Raw genomic sequence first — 15,361 nt, 5'->3', positions numbered from 1 at the left:
TCGAGGCGATATCGAGACCCAGTGCTAAGATGCTGCATTTTGAATCCCCATCTGTAGTGAGCTTGTGCTGCCTTAGTCTTCTATGGTGTGGCAACATATAGCTCAGCAACCTTAGTTCAACTCTGTATAGATAAGCTCCTCACACTAACTAGTTACTCGGCTGTTACGTGCCGCTTGATTAACTAAGAAGATCACAGTCTGATGATAAGAAGGCGGTTCCAAAGATCAAACCTCCTGATACATGCTTCCCCGCTCATCAATGATGCCAAGGGGTTGAGATATCGGCAAGGGAGGAGTGACTTGTTCCACTTCCCCGCTGCAACTGTCGGCGACCTCGTCCAATACCAGATCATTGAGCATGAATTGACAGGAGCGTATCTTATCTCTCTTTTCAAAGCACTTATAGTTTCCAGCATGACAATAAAACTATATCAATTGAGCAAACTCTCTAGTCTATTATCATCCCCATAGTCCACGTATTCCAATACAACCTACTCCGTATTCGTCATGACAAATCCAATCCCCATCGAGAATAGCATGTCTTCCTTTTGGCGGTCGGAGCCTGATCCTTTGGACAATCATCGTTCCACTGAGTTCCTGCCTGAAACCTGCGACATTGTTATCATTGGAGCAGGTTATGCCGGAGCATCGACCGCTTATCATTGCCTGGACCGCGCAGCAGCCAAGGGAACAGTGCCCCCATCTATCGTCATTCTTGAAGCACGACAGGCTTGTTCGGGGGCTACAGGACGCAATGGTAGGAAGACAACTTGAACATTCACCAACTCCTTCTGCAAAGTTGTTTAGAAAACGCTGATCTTGAGGCAAAACTTTGTGCGTGGATTTGCAGGCGGCCATCTCAAACCTGATGTATACAGCCGGGTCGGCAACCTGGCCAATGAGTACGGGGTCGAGGCAGCGGCCGAAGTGGCGGCATTCGAGATGGAACATGTCTCTGCGGTGCAGGCATTAGTAGAGAAGGAGAAGATTGACTGCGACATGGAGGTGGATTACGTGTGCGATGTGCATTACGATCCAACCCAACTCGCCAAGGTGAAGGCGGGTTTTGATTCTCTGATCGCTAAGAGGGTCAAGACGGTAGAAGATGTAAAGTTTACTGGACTTGAGGATGCCGAAGCTGTGAGTGCATTCACCGCAACCCGATTTCCTTGTCACGCATGTCGTATTCATAGCGCTTATGTCTCCGCCGACTATGTAGGAATCGGGTGTTAAAGGAGCCCGAGGCTGCTTTCGTCAACGCACCGGGCGACTCTGGCCGTACAAGCTCATCATGCACCTTCTCAAGCGTGCCATTACTGCTGGGGTGAACCTTCAAACCAACACCCCTGTCCGGCACATCTCTGAAACTCCGGATGCTGATGGGAGGTGGAAAGTCACCACTGACCGGGGCTCGATCCGCACCCGAACGCTTATATTCGCGACCAATGCATACACCGCCGCTCTCGCACCGCAGTACAAGGACAAGATCGTCCCGGTGCGAGGCTTCTGTAGCCGCATCGTCGTTCCCAACCCGCCTGCTGTCCCCTTGGAACGTTCGTATACTCTGCGCTTCAATGCCTGGGACTACGACTACTTGATACCACGTCCTGACGGGAGCATCATCGTGGGTGGCGCGAAGTCTGCCTTCTATAAACAGGACATCTCCAGTTGGTACCACAATACTGACGATAGTCGGGTCGTCGAGGAGACCGTGCAGTATTTTAACAACTATATGCAACGTGTTTTCCATGGCTGGGAGAACACTGGGGCGTATACTGACCGGGTATGGTCGGGAGGTAAGCTTCTTCTTCTTCTTCTTCTTCTTCTTCTTCTTAGCTCTGTGGCTGTCAGGCTAATGTTGCGCGTAGTGATGGGTTATAGCAGTGATGCTCTGCCGCATGTTGGACATGTGCCCGGGAAGCCTGGTCAGCTCGTGCTTGCTGGGTATAGTGGTCATGGTATGCCGCAAATTTTCTTATCTGCGCGGGGGATCGCACGCATGGTTGTGGATGGAGTGGCGTATGAGGAGAGTGGAATTCCACGGCTGTTCAAGACAACCCCAGAACGGCTGGCAAGTCGTCGGAATGATATTCTGACGTATGTCAAGAGCCCGACGGTTGAGAGTAAGCTTTAGATGACAGTAATCATGGAGAGAACTGAGCAGTAGTCATGTGAGATAGAAGAACGTGAGATCCATCATGCTTTGTAGTCGAGATGCGGAGTCCCGAGGAACCAGGGGGCAAACGCTGCGGAGAAGGAGCTTACCGCCTCTGGGGTCTCCGCGCCGACATCTTGATTTCTCCCTCTCTGGATCTATCTTCCTTCTTCATAGCAGCTCGCTGGTGGCCATGGTTATATGATCAGCTGCAAATGACACGATGCCCATCTGCATCGAGTGCTCATACCCAGTCTCCCATCTGTACAGCACCTACAGCCGCGCTGATGACCGGTCTCTGGGTAAGGGAGTGCGCTTGACACAATGTCCGCGCTGCCAGCGGTTCGCCGACAAATATGTCGAGTATGACTTTGTCGTGCTCTTCATTGACCTTGTCTTGATCAAACCACAGGTAATGCTTTCATTCTGTCTGCTGCATCTGAAACTAACGAAGCCAGGTTTACCGTCATCTGCTCTTTAACCGCTTAGGAGGCTATGATAATCAATTCGATGTGAGACCACACACTCCAACAATCGTAATCGATCCAAATCTGACATCTGCAGCGCTCAATCATCCGTCTCGGAATCCTGCTGCTCCTATTTGACGTCTATCTCACCTGGGCTCGCATCGAAAAATCGCCCTCCATCGTCGATACTTTCCTCTGGCGCGCTCCTGTCATCGTGCAATACCTCTTCTTCCTCAGTCTGAACGCGCTTGCGACACTCGCTCACCATCTTACCATCCGTCTCCTTGCCTCAATCCTCGCACCGACACCCCGGGGATATGCCGCATCCACGCAGAAGAGCACTGCGAATGCAAACAATGGAGGAGCAGAGATAACCCATCCCTCCACTCCGGTGCTGCCGTCATTTCCATCCTCCCAGCTCTCCCCAACGATATCACCCGCACCCGCACCCGCAGCAACCCTTACCCTACCCAAGCTCGTCTCGCAAAGCTCATCCTCCTCTCTTCCCGATTCAACGACAACAGCTACCTCCTCCACCACTACCACCGGCACGGAGTCCCAAATGCAGACCCCTGTCGCCCACTCCCCTCCGCCGCCGCTCCGCCGTTCCTCCACCACACCCACCCAGAACATGACCATGAACATCCCTATGGGGATGAACATCCAACCTCTACCCCCGCCCACCCCGGCAAGTCCCACAGCCATTAGCACTGCCCTCCTCGTCAGCAGCTGCGCGAAGCTGTTCCCCATCCTACTCGTAATTTGGGGCCCTGACGGCAGCGGTAACGCATTCACCACCACCACTGCCACTGCTTCGCACTATACTACTGCTCAGATTGGTAGCAGCAGCAGTGCCAATCCCGGCCCTCAAACGGCCTTGTACAGCGTTCTCACTCCTGTCGCAACGATCACGGGCGCCATTGCAGCAGCTACGCACGAGCCCTCTACTTCCTCAGCCTCCATGTCAACCTCATCCTCGTCCTTGTCGCTCTCTTCCTCACTGCTAGAGAGCGTCATTCGTGCACTGCCACAGTCCGTCTTCACGAGCCATCTAGCCGGGTTCCTGGAGCTGATGGGCTCGCTCCTCTCGCTCGGGGCGGCGGATACGCATCTCGTGCTGCTGAGCAACATCGAGGCACTGTATATCTTGCTTGGATGCGGGTACCTCCGGGCCGTGGCGTTGGCGGTGGCGGGCTTGGTGGCGCGGTGGTCAGTTCAGAGGGTGATTTTGGGTCTAGTTGGGGTAGGTTAAGATATACTTCTCGAAACGATGATTGTCTTTGGATCTTGTACCTCGATTATTTGACTCCTCTATATACCACTTCTCCATAAGTCCATATGCAATACACGTAGAACAAGCCCCACCGTAAGAGAAAATAAGATGTAGGTACAATGATGATGCGATTCGCAAAATTCTCATCAAAATAATAATTAAATGAAAAACTTGAACATGTGAACAAAGAACCTACCTATACAAGATTGAGAAAAAAGAGGGCAGCCCGAAAATAGCCCACTCGGCAAAACCCCGTCAGTTTTGCCTGTGAACAAGCAAGGCGGGACACGGTCTAAGTATCGGAACTCAACCACCATACCCCATCCAAACCCAAACTATCCGCTCCAAAGCCCACCACCCCATTCAAACGACCTCCAAATACCCCAACCTATACAACCAGAGAGAAAGATTACTCCGGCACCCGATCAGGCCGAATATCCGCCCTCTTGGGCGTGATAAGCGGATGCCACTGCGCGAGGAACGTAATCGCTAGAGAAGAGACAACCCACGCAATTAGCAAAGAGAACCTACCCATAGTATAATAAGAAGAAAACCTTGGAAGGGGAGGAGGGAAGAGCTTACCCCACATGAGATAACAGCATGTGAACGACAAGATCAAGGTACTTCTGAAGACACTATATTTTCCCGCCCATTGTTAGTTTTTGTTGTTTATTTCCCACATGCCTTTACAAAATGGATGTCCATCATGCTTTCCGTCACTATGCTGGGAAGTGATGCGGAAGTAGAGACAAAGGGGAGGGCGGAGAAGGAATGAAGGACATACGTTTGGTTCTCTCCCTTAGGGCTGAAGATCCAGGCCAGAACGGAGGCGATTACGACGACGATGAGGCCGATGATGAGACTCCATCTGGTTTTCGGTGTTGGTGGTTAGTTGAGTGTCGAGAGTTTGAGATTGAGGAGGTTTGATAGAGTAGGGCTATAGAGGAGGGTGAATATGTAGGTAGAATGAGAGGGAAGGGAAATGAGGTCTGCTTGGTAGCTTGTTTATGGCAATGTATGCGATGGTCCATCCTTGTGCTTTGGCCCGTTGGAGGGGTGGAGGGGTGGGCCGGTCCCACGAACGTACCCAGTTGCCATCTTGATAAAGTCTCTAGACGATAGTTGTGGATTGTGCAGAGAGGGCGAGGAGAGGGAGAGGAGTTTCGATGTAAGGTTGCGCCTAGTGGTGGAGGTACAGTACAGCGTAGGTCCAGCCTAAACTGTTCGCTCTTCGTTCCGAAGGTAGTTCCGAAGGTTGAGATGAGGTCACAGGAAGGTCGAAGCTGCAGGCAAGCGGTCACTCTGGATTGATTGCTGCGTTACTAGCGAGGTGGAACGCTGTTTACTTGGACTGGTTCGAGGAGTATGGATCGTGGTTGCAAGTCGGAGCTCTCGTCGAACCTGTGAGAAGGTGTAGGGGACAAGCTCGAGATTAAAATTGAGAGTAATCCGCAGCCACTAGGCACTTCTGGTTGGAGACGTGAAGGGGCGAAAAGAATGGTCGTGGCAGGCAAAGACCAACAGACAGGATGATGGTTATCGACAGAGCGATGGAGGTTATCGGCGGAGCTTCTCCGGATGGTGCTGTCACTGCCCGACTCCTGCTCTCACCGCCCGCATTTCCGCTCATATTGTAGCCTGAGGCATGACACATCCTACGGACTAATCTACAGTACCTACGATTGCAACTCAGGGAGTATACTAGTCAAATTCACCGATGTCTCCACCCATTGAGGGATATAAAGCACTGTCATTAGGGCAAACAGAGGCTGAATTCAAGAGAGGCTGCGATTTCAACACAAGAAAACAACAAACTGCAAGGAAATTTACAATTGGAGCTGTATCTCAAGCCCCCTCACGGCTCTTACGGTAGCTGGCCTGCATCGGATTACAAGTCAGTCAATGATGCACCCTGATCAATTGGTCGCGCACTCACCTCTTGCTCGACCTGCAGGCCATCTACAACAGGAGCCAACTCGCTGAGTATCTCATAAGCCCGCTTGTGGAACTCGAGCTGCGCTGCTATCAAATCGGCCAAGTTTCGGAGAGGCTCGGGGGTGTCGAGAACCTGAAATTGTCAACCACCAGCCATCAAGATGCAACCGTAGAAACATACATTTTTCATGACGCTTACAGCCTCCTCGGTCTGTCCGACGAACTCATCCTCCGCCTGCTCAATCTCGGCGCGAGCCTCCTCGCTCAGGCTGTCCCAGTCGCCCTTAACCTGAGCCTTCTTGGCGGCCTTGATTGAGTCCAGCATAAGACGGGCATTCTCCACGTTCTTGCGCGCCTTGGCCGCGAACATCAAGTTGGTGTTGAGTGTGGTATTCCAGCCAGCCAGGAAGCGCGATTGAATCTGGGCGTCCTGGGCCAGCCGGGCCTCGCCCACCTTCTCCTCAGCCAGTGCATACTTTTCCAAAGCGATAGCCAAGGGGTCCTCGCCGTGAGAAGATTGCGACAGAGTCTGGGATCCGGCCAGCGAGGCGCGAGCGATGGCGTGGTTGAATGTCTTGGGCTGCGGCTTAGCCGAGGGAGGGGCAACCAAGGCCGCCTGAGCCTCTGCGGGCGACGAGGCTTGAGAGAGAAGTTGGACCTTCTCGTTGATTGTGCGACCGAGGTCGTTGAAGGATTCGCGGATATTGGGAGGGTAGTCGTAAGCTTCGTTCGAGTATTGAGAACTGCATGGTCGGTACATAAGTAATGTAGATCACAGGGAAGAGGAAACGAATGGATGTCCTTACGTCACCTGAAGTAGCTTCTGGTGGACAATCTTCAGCGCATCCACGCGCTTCTCCAATTCGATGTACTCATCGGGAAGCTGAGTTCGATCCTCTGCCTGGCCGAGTTGCTCGCGGATCATCTGCTGCGTACGCTGAGCAAAGGGAGAGAAGCTCGCGCTACAGGCCGGATGAAGGAAGGGAGTATTAGCGAAAATCACTTTATTGATCGTTGCAGCAAAAGCTCATGCTGTAGCCGCTGAGCGAAGAGGCTGAATACAGATTCCAACACCCGTCTCCTGGCACAAGCCACACGGAGGTGTAAGACGATCGGGTATCTCACCTGAGGTTCTTGCCGAACGCTGAAAACTTGTCCATGGTGAAAGTCAACTCGGTTCCTCTGATAATTCTCGAGTAAGTGCGATGCAGAGGGTTCTGCAGATAAAAAGCGATAGACTATTAGCGAGCTGCGGATTGTTTTGGAATGATCGCAAGCGTCCAGGCCACATTCTGTTGGTCTGACACCGCCTCGTCCCGCCACGGTTTCATGCCGGCAATTACGCTTCTGGAATAGTTCGAGATTCCGCCTGACACTGGCCTGAAGCAGTCAGTCGATGGGCGATGAGTTGGCAGCACCAGCAGCAGGTGACAAATTATGGATGGCTTGCACACAAAGCCAGAACCTTCACCTCACGCGGAATCATGTTAATTATCATCCTGATCGCCTTGTTCGAGTTTCATGAGTCATGAGCATTTCATTGTTCGGATAATCATCATAGCTGCTTCGCCAAACGGCTGACACCAAGGCTAGCCACATACATAATACAGAGAAAACATCAGCCAGGCTGTTATGATACACGTTAAGATGATAATGTGGAGAACGACATAGGAGAAAGAAGATCACAGCCATAATAGGGGGAACCGAAAGGGTAATCGATAAGTCGTAAGTCAGTTTCATAAAAGCATAAATGGCGATTTGTTCCGAACGCCATCAGTCTACGTCAATGTTGCCATCATCGCACGTAACATACGAGAGCTGGGACCTGCAGCAGTGTTAGCATTCCATACGTGGGTATCAAGGCGAAATTTCATACCTCTGCGCTCCCTCTTCACTTCATGGATGTCTTCCACAACGCCATCCCCCACGATCTCCGTGTCTCGCACATACTCTCCGCTGCCACGTCGCTCAATTTGCGCATATTCTCGTAGATCTTCGTCACTGTCGCGGGGACGGACCACGATAGCTAGTGGGCCAGCGTGAGTCCTGCTAGGCTCTTCCTCATACCGCTCAAATCTGCGTACTGGCGACGATCGACGACGGGGTCGGCCATGCACTGAGATGTCTCGGGTGCGAGATACAGTCCTGGTCACTTTCTTTTCCAGGAGTTCACCACGAGGGTGGTGGTAGTGATATTGGCGCGAATGGGAGCGGTGCCGCGATGGAGACGGCTCGATAATGAGAGTGTCATGGCTGGTTCTAGGGGTGTAGGCCTCCATTGGAACTCGCTCTACAGTTCTGTCTCGACGTCGGGCACGAACTGGGGATGGCGAGCTGGCATGTATAACGCGGGCTTTTGAAGAAACATTTAGTCTCTGGTAAACGGGGACACAATGTGCGTGGCTGACTCACTCTCGGTCAGGCGCTTGATTTCGCGACTTCTCCCAATGACCTCATCGATCTGCTCTTTCGAAAGCGCCAGCTGAATGACAACCATTTTACCCTTGAAGAAGGAACGTCAGAAAACTGTCCAGAGACGTGGTTTTTGTGCTATCTTCTCCTGCGAAAATGTGGAAGACAATGTATACACACCTCTTCCTCGTATGGGTAGCCGAGCTCGCGAATCGCAGTGGTATGAACCATTTTGCGGGGCATGCGAGTCTTGCCTTTCCGAGGGTATGGCTTTTCCACATCCACTTCCTCCACTACTCTCTCGCGAAAACGGCTTGCTGAGCGACGGGGAAGTCCCACGCTCCGTTCGCGAAAGCCTCGATACTCTTCCTCGCCATAATCCCCCTCCGCAATGCTAATTTCTTCATAGTAGTCGGGTTCGCGGGTCCGATGGTAAGAGCCACGACGGGGCGGCGGGCTAGGAGATGACTTCGAATGGTAGTCACTATAGTAGTACTCGTCAAGTTTGCGCGAGGGAATCCGATCGAAGGTGTCGAGGGAGGATTGTCGCCGAAGCAGTCGGGGGCGGGGCAGAGGGCTCTCCGCGCGACGGCGATCGTAGGCAACCAGGGGACCAGATGAATAGACCAGATGATCGTCCTGATAGACAACATCGGCACGACGGGCAGGAGGACCATAGCGATCTTGTTCTTGCAAACGGTATTCGAAACGTTCATCCTCCTCGAAGCGACGAGGGCGATCAAGCACCGAGGGAGCGCGCGAACGGTGACGGTGGTGACGCTCCCGCCGCTCGTGTGGGTAGCGGTCATCGTCCAGAGCCCCCGTGGAGCGACGATAATCGCCGTAGCGAGACATGTGCAATACCGGAAGAGTCGGTCGAAAAAAATGACTCGAGGGAACGGGAAACAGATGATGTGGGTGACTGATTGTTTGTTGTGATGGAGCACAGAATAGTATTGAAGGATGAGATGGAAGAATGATTTGATTGAACCGTGGGTGACGACAGCGGCTGACTTTGGCGGGCCGCAGTTCAAATCAGATGGCGGGGCTGTGCTGATAATCTCGATAAGGCGGTTTTGGAACTAGTTATGGGATCGGTGACAGTGAATGCAATGATCAAAAGACCACCAGCAGACGAGAGACTCGACGGACATTTAAATACTCTCTGATCAAGGGTCTGGAATGAAAGAAGAAGCTGAATCAAAAGGGGGGAGAAAAAAAGGTAGAATCAGAAAATCCACATAGAAATAAATTCCACAGGAGTGAGTGACGTTTGGCGGAGAAGGTTATTTACCCTGGGTATGAGTATGGTAAACTGGGGGGATCCGCACTCCTCGCTCTGCAACATCTCGGCAGGATCCACGTGTAAGCGTCTGGTTACGCAGTACCAGTATTACTCCAGTACTCAAACTCGCCTTCCCCGTGCGGTTACCGCGTGTGCTTCTGATGGCCACTCAATCCCAATTCATTCCTGGCCTTGTCTGCATTATTGCATTGCAATTGCATTGATATGAACCCACACCCGGCACCTCCTTCCAGCCCCCCTTCGCCCTCGATTCTGGTCATTTCTCCTCTCAATGCAAAGCGCAAATTGCAAATCTCGAGGCGTAAGCAGTGCAGCGCATTGCTTCCGTCCAGCTGTCCGCCTATCAGTACATCATGCGTCAAACCATTTGTGGTTTTGTGGTTGGGTGTAAATCCCACTTCGGTCTAATGGTGGCTACGAATTAGTCGACAGAACCTAGGCCCACAGTCTCTTCTGTGGTCTATGACGAGCTGGTCGATCCGAGACAGGGCCTCGATGCTCCTGGTTTCAACCCAAGAGATCCAGCCGGGAGGCTATTCTTCTGATACGGCAGCACGCCCGCCGAACTTGGAAGACGACGCGCTTACTGAAGCTCAGGGACCACCATTCACCAACCACCAATCCAGCTGTCACACAATGGTAGCCTTGCTAAGACCACGTGCCTACGACTGGGGCGGAAGAATTGTCGTATGTATGCCTGTCGACGCCAATTCAACCGCCTCTTCCGGAAGCCATTTTGTGCAACATCTTCAACTTTTTTCCAGGGTCACGTAACAGAGTCTCATGCTATTGTTCGATCGGCCGGGCCTCAGATTGGTTTCTTCCCAGCCGTGAGCGGATAATCTCAATTGGCGGACTTGAATGGGTCTGCTTGCAATGTGCATGAGACTGGCCATGATCAACAATACTTTTGAACTATAAACCCCAGTATTGAAAACAGGTCGCAGAGTGGCCTGACCTTGGTTGTCCATCTGGGTGCCTCTACTCTGTGTTTTCACCGTACACCGATAGTGATGCTCTACCCAATCAGTCTGCCTCTGAGCCCGCAGACTCACTGGGAATCCACACAGAAAAACCCAATTCAGTCTTTGTCCTGCTGGCATTGCCATATTGTCGACTCGACCGATCCACAGCGGGTCAGAAGGGGTTCGAGACCAAAAAGAACTGGAAAACCGAAATAGATTCTCCGGCTTACGACAGTGCTTGGGTAGAAATCAGTGATTGTGGAGTGGAATATAGACATCCCCGAGTAGTAGCCTCGGCCGGGCAACGGAGGGACAAGGATTGCTGTATCAGCTCTGACTCAACAACGGTCTCGAGCTTGACTCTAGAAGCAAAACCTCGCAATATGACATGAGGCGAGCTCCATTTTGCAGCTCGAAAAGGGTAGTGTAGATGCAGGCATTGACAGAAATGGTATGCCGCTCTAATTCTCCGTGTCGGTTTTGACCCCTCCAGGAGTCTGCAGATTCGAGGTTTAAAACCACAATCGACTCCAGGCGCATAAGCCATGAAGAAAACAAAGGACTGACCAGAGGAGGCACAATACCCACTTTCTTGCACTAATGCCGAGCCAACAAGAACGGAGCCGAAGCTAAGGTACTGCCAACTGTTATCCCGCGCCAAGACTCCGTATAGGCATCTCTGCACGATTCAGTCTCCGTCCCTGCGCACAACAGGTCGGATGGTTGTCTTAGCCAGGCCTGGCCTCATGCTGCTTCGTAGATCCGATCAGGCATGAGGTATTGCTCGATTAGGATCTGCGATCAAATTCGACTTTCAGAGTTCCTGTGCCGAGTTCCGACAAATCAAGATGCTTGGCCATTGTAATTGAGACTACGCAGAGAACATAGGCTTGAAGGTGTGCTGAATCAAGTCCCTATCGCAGATTCTTTGCTACTCTGTCACTCGATAGTTGACTTGCATTCGATCCAAGTATGTGTTGAAGGACCCTTGAGAATCGCTCGCTGTAGGCAAAGAACACTTAAGTCATGAACTCACCAGTCCTTGTACTACAGCTCACATTCTTCCTTGCAGACAAACAAAGAACATCCTCGTTCTGACAATACAATGTCCCAAGACCCCAATAGTGAGAACTTACAAACCTTGCTCAGAGTCGGACAATTGTATGTCTACAGCGCCCCAGATCCGTGTACACTGTTTTCATTGAACTGCTATATCTCCGGCATCAAGGCTTTTTCAGACAAGAACTCCAATCGGTCGACATCCTGTGACAAGCCGTTACCCTGACAAAACTCTGGTCTTGGTAACTAAGAGTTATGAAAATAGGTGCCCTCCTATGGGCGCAAGCTTTTGACTTCGATGCATGATGCACACCTCGGATAACGTCACCAGCAAAAGCCACAATAACTGTATATACAGCGGAACTTCCTGTCTCGGAACTGTACTTCCTTGCTAAGCAGCAACCACGACCACACCGACCATCGACCATGAGATAATAATATAGTCGAAGATCAAGCGGTTCGACAACAATTGACAGGCCCCAACACAAACTCACATAAAGTAGAACCAGAAAAGGCCTCAAGGTGCCAGCTGAGCTGACAGCCTCATCCAACCAGCCCAGTCCACAGTTCAGGCCATGTCAAGGGTGGCGTCGAAGCCACAGCGATCACTTCTAGATTCCGAGTTGCCAGACATAGCCGACAAATCAGGTTATATGTGCATGCATATATCTACATTGTATGCAAGCCATGCGTCCGGCAAAGCATCCGAGGAATCAGGTCTTGCCAGCTGGTTTCGGAACCGACTGACTTGGTCCAGCCATGGCGAGGCAAGGCGAGAAAACAGGCAAGAGTGTTTGCGTGAGGCGTCGTGGGATCACGCAGTTCAGCCCTATAAGTCCCCGGGGGTCCTTGCTGTTATGGCTCAGAGAGTTGTATGCAATGACAATGCTTGGACAGTGCAAGTGGTAAGGTAATAGTGTTCTGCGACCAGTTCGCAAGGATGATAGCTTCTACCTCGTAACAACTCCAGTGAAGCCCATGGTTGTCGTACCGTCAAAATCGTATTGGCAGGAAAGAATGCTATAAGCTAAAGCTAAGCTTCGCTAAATATTGTCTTCGTGCTTACGCGAGACTTCGCGCTGTGTCAGCGTACTCTGGGCTCAGCAACCGATTTGAGTGATTTGTTACTTCGAGTCTAGTGTCGTGGGGAAGAAGCAGCCTGGGGACTTCCCTATTTTACTGGATCAAAGCAGAACCGAATGCCGAATGCCTCCATCGTCTACAAATGCAGCATAGCAAAGGACTAGATGCAACCCTTAGAATTAGTAAGAGCAGAAACTGTCAGTCAAGAGCCTATCAAGCACTGATTGATTAGTCAAAGATCCTTCGAAATTTGTAAAGCTCGACGATTCAGCCCGCCCCAGACAACAGCTCCAAATCTCCCAACACTATCCCCAAGACAATAAGTAGATACTAAGATATAACCATTCCCCCTTCTACGAGCATAATCCCAATACCGCCAAACACAGTCCACTTCTCCTCCCCCTCTATCTTCCCCAACCCTGAACCATCACCCAACTTCAAACGACTGCCTCAAATGCCCACCACCACCAAGCCCACCATCCTCCTCACCCCAGGAATCTGGGAAGGCCCCACGGTCTACAACAAACTCAGCACCCTCACGAAAGCCAGTTACCCCGTCCAAACCAGCTCCCTCGTGAGCACCGGCGCTCCCTCCCCCGGCAATCCCACCATGAAGGATGACGTCGCCGCCATCCGCGCCCACCTGACCTCGCTGGTGGACTCGCGCGGCCAGCTCGTGGTGCTAATCCTGCACTCCGCCGGCAGGTTCCTGGGCGGCGAGGCCATGCGCGGCTAACATCGCGCTGTCCGCGCGCAGGCCGGCCAGCCCGGCGGAGTCATCGAGATTGTGTTTCTGGCGGCTGCAGTGTTTTCCGAGGGGCATGAGCATGCGCCGTTGCCGTTTGCTTTTGTTGAGGTTTGTTGCTGAGCTTCCCTTTTTTTTGATTTTGATTTTTTTTTTTTGTTTTTTTCCTCCTTTGATATGCTGTTTTTTTGGGGGTGGGGGAAGGGCGGGGAGTCGAATTGAACGGTGCAGTGCTGGGCATGTGCCGCAGGTGAGCCAGCCGGAGAGGGTTATGGAAGTGATCCTGGGAGCTGTTGCTGAGTTTAGTTCGTAAGCGAGGGACATGCGAAGAGAGGGAGAAGTGTATATGAATTCAATGCGTTGGCGTAGGATAGCCCTGCTGTCTTTGAAGTTGCTAACGCAGGGTCACCAGAATAATGGTTATCCTATTATTCACTCCATTAGAAATGCTGGCGAAAAAACTGATATATAAATCATTAGACAAGTCATTGTTCTTTTCTATCGGTTGGGACAACAGAAGTTCCACCAAAGACTATCGTTGCCGACATACACATTGACTCATTCAGCTCCCATGCATTATCATTCCCCTATTGGTTTCCGCCCAGCTGCGCGACACACCGGCCCATTTCCTCGTCGTTGTAGATGCGGAATCCCTTTTCCTTGGTCACGCTGGCCAGCTGGACGTTCTTCGCATCCAGCTTCTCCTCCATGACCTGCTTCAACGTCTTTAAGACCAGTGTCTCTGCCTCGGCCAACGTCAAAGAGCGGTGGTATTCGTTCTGCAGCTCTGCCTGCGCACCTTCGCTTCCGGATCCAATGGCCTTGGCATCGTATCTGTAGAATGTACCCGAAGGTTCGGCGTGGTATCTTAAGGCAGAAACAGGAGTCAGTGACCATACCGCCTGAAACGGGCCTGGCGTTCCAGCGCCAAGAGCAGAATGATTTCGTCACATACAGTTGGGGTCCATCCTCATCGATACCTGCAAGCAAGAGAGCCACACCGAAAGGTCTGCTCATCACGCTCTCCTCGTCGTCTCCCGTCTCTCCAAACCGCAGCGCCAGATCGCAAATGGCCTGGGTACAGCTCTCAACTCTGAGGGGTTCGGCGTAGTGGAAGGCGTGGTTCTGGCATTCAACGCGGGCATGCTCAATCAGGGACCGGGCATCTGCCTGCAGACCGGACATGGCGCACCCAATGTGCTGATCAACTTCGACGATCTTCTCAACGGAGGAAGCCTCGAGGAGGCTGGAGGTGACGCGCTTCTCGACACCCAGGATGACACCTTCCGAGGTTGCTACCTGGATGTGTTGTCAGAAGGACCATTCCATTGCACTGATTGCACATGATCAGGGTATAAAGTCGAGAAGAGTTCGTTGTACGTACACCGATCGCAGTGGAGCCCAACTTGATAGCTTCAAGAGAGTATTCGACCTGGAACAGACGCCCTTCCGGAGAGAAGGTGCTGCAATGATGACGAGGTTAGTGATTCGAGCTCGATAATCCAAAAGACTTGAGAGGGAAGAAAGTCGGTAGGGCTCGTACTTGATTCCACGGTCTGCGATGAGAAGCTGTTAGATGACCGCATCAGAGGAGGGTCTGACGGAGCTTACCATATTCCGATCGGGCGATGAACATGTTGGCGATATGAGTAGTGTAGAGAAGATATGCGAGGTGAAGAGAGATGTGGGAATCAGATCGTAGTCAAATGTGACAGCGGAATGGCACGTCGTGATAAGTTTGAAGCGTAAAAGGATGAAGAGCGGAGGAGGAGCAGGAGATGTTGTGCCAACTGCTCTTGGGAAGCTCGGGACGAAGCTCTGTTGCGGGCTACGCAAGTCCGGCGAGTGCCTGGCGGAGAAGGCGGTCGCTGCCCCAGGCCTCATTCAGGCATCCCAAGACCGGACTCGGCTGTTATCGATTGTTTGCTTGTCGGATTGCGTACCAAACCTCCATGACTACT

The 15,361-nt window shown here is 51.9% G+C and overlaps 6 protein-coding genes across 6 annotated transcripts; 2 read left to right on the top strand and 4 right to left on the bottom strand.

The window, feature by feature from the left end:
• Positions 1 to 507: 507 nt before the first annotated feature.
• On the top strand, positions 508 to 3,874 carry BP01DRAFT_374136 (sterol homeostasis protein ARV1; the record flags this gene model as incomplete). Its single annotated transcript, XM_025576816.1, has 7 exons — positions 508 to 757; positions 851 to 1,140; positions 1,220 to 1,796; positions 1,869 to 2,101; positions 2,496 to 2,567; positions 2,614 to 2,667; positions 2,720 to 3,874. The coding sequence occupies 7 exons, from the start codon at positions 508 to 510 to the stop codon at positions 3,872 to 3,874; spliced, it is 2,631 nt and encodes an 876-aa protein (XP_025431109.1).
• Positions 3,875 to 3,917: 43 nt separating this feature from the next.
• BP01DRAFT_357059 (V-type proton ATPase subunit E) lies at positions 3,918 to 5,439 on the bottom strand. Its single transcript, XM_025575106.1, has 4 exons — positions 4,983 to 5,439; positions 4,680 to 4,763; positions 4,478 to 4,530; positions 3,918 to 4,384 (listed from the first exon to the last, which is right to left on the bottom strand). The coding sequence occupies exons 1-4, from the start codon at positions 4,991 to 4,993 to the stop codon at positions 4,305 to 4,307; spliced, it is 228 nt and encodes a 75-aa protein (XP_025431108.1). The 5' UTR covers positions 4,994 to 5,439; the 3' UTR covers positions 3,918 to 4,304.
• Positions 5,440 to 5,740: 301 nt separating this feature from the next.
• Positions 5,741 to 9,441, bottom strand: BP01DRAFT_423659 (BAR domain-containing protein; the record flags this gene model as incomplete). The annotated part of the gene is made up of 10 exons (XM_025579635.1): positions 8,423 to 9,441; positions 8,243 to 8,333; positions 7,707 to 8,183; positions 7,644 to 7,655; positions 7,432 to 7,457; positions 6,956 to 7,047; positions 6,637 to 6,792; positions 6,012 to 6,573; positions 5,832 to 5,963; positions 5,741 to 5,773 (listed from the first exon to the last, which is right to left on the bottom strand). Exons 1-10 carry the CDS (start codon positions 9,095 to 9,097, stop codon positions 5,741 to 5,743), a joined length of 2,256 nt encoding a protein of 751 aa, XP_025431107.1. The 5' UTR covers positions 9,098 to 9,441.
• Positions 9,442 to 10,126: 685 nt separating this feature from the next.
• Positions 10,127 to 10,748, bottom strand: BP01DRAFT_54489 (uncharacterized protein). Its single transcript, XM_025579936.1, has one exon. The coding sequence runs from the start codon at positions 10,655 to 10,657 to the stop codon at positions 10,298 to 10,300; it is 360 nt and encodes a 119-aa protein (XP_025431106.1). The 5' UTR covers positions 10,658 to 10,748; the 3' UTR covers positions 10,127 to 10,297.
• A 2,361-nt stretch (positions 10,749 to 13,109) lies between these two features.
• On the top strand, positions 13,110 to 13,836 carry BP01DRAFT_392069 (uncharacterized protein; the record flags this gene model as incomplete). The annotated part of the gene is made up of 3 exons (XM_025578119.1): positions 13,110 to 13,334; positions 13,413 to 13,511; positions 13,651 to 13,836. 3 exons carry the CDS (start codon positions 13,110 to 13,112, stop codon positions 13,711 to 13,713), a joined length of 387 nt encoding a protein of 128 aa, XP_025431105.1. The 3' UTR covers positions 13,714 to 13,836.
• Positions 13,837 to 13,854: 18 nt separating this feature from the next.
• pup2 (proteasome core particle subunit alpha 5) lies at positions 13,855 to 15,210 on the bottom strand. Its single transcript, XM_025575105.1, has 5 exons — positions 15,012 to 15,210; positions 14,944 to 14,956; positions 14,785 to 14,863; positions 14,356 to 14,699; positions 13,855 to 14,267 (listed from the first exon to the last, which is right to left on the bottom strand). Exons 1-5 carry the CDS (start codon positions 15,034 to 15,036, stop codon positions 13,988 to 13,990), a joined length of 741 nt encoding a protein of 246 aa, XP_025431104.1. The 5' UTR covers positions 15,037 to 15,210; the 3' UTR covers positions 13,855 to 13,987.
• Between the last annotated feature and the right edge of the window lie 151 nt (positions 15,211 to 15,361).

The sequence above is a fragment of the Aspergillus saccharolyticus genome, assembly GCF_003184585.1.
Source record: "Aspergillus saccharolyticus JOP 1030-1 unplaced genomic scaffold BP01scaffold_16, whole genome shotgun sequence".
Lineage (NCBI taxonomy): Eukaryota > Fungi > Ascomycota > Eurotiomycetes > Eurotiales > Aspergillaceae > Aspergillus > Aspergillus saccharolyticus.
This window is presented reverse-complemented; position numbering and strand designations above follow the sequence as displayed.

Coding starts and splice junctions, on each gene's coding strand:
- BP01DRAFT_357059 (XM_025575106.1), bottom strand. Junction 4,531..4,679: donor CCTAAGGGAGAGAACCAAAC/GTATGTCCTTCA, acceptor GGGAAAATATAG/TGTCTTCAGAAGTACCTTGA. Junction 4,385..4,477: donor ATGCTGTTATCTCATGTGGG/GTAAGCTCTTCC, acceptor TCTCTTCTCTAG/CGATTACGTTCCTCGCGCAG.
- BP01DRAFT_54489 (XM_025579936.1), bottom strand. CDS start 10,657: ATGGCAATGCCAGCAGGACAAAGACTGAATTGGGTTTTTCTGTGTGGA.
- pup2 (XM_025575105.1), bottom strand. CDS start 15,036: ATGTTCATCGCCCGATCGGAATATG. Junction 14,700..14,784: donor TGGGCTCCACTGCGATCGGT/GTACGTACAACG, acceptor CAACACATCCAG/GTAGCAACCTCGGAAGGTGT. Junction 14,268..14,355: donor GATGAGGATGGACCCCAACT/GTATGTGACGAA, acceptor TTCTGCCTTAAG/ATACCACGCCGAACCTTCGG.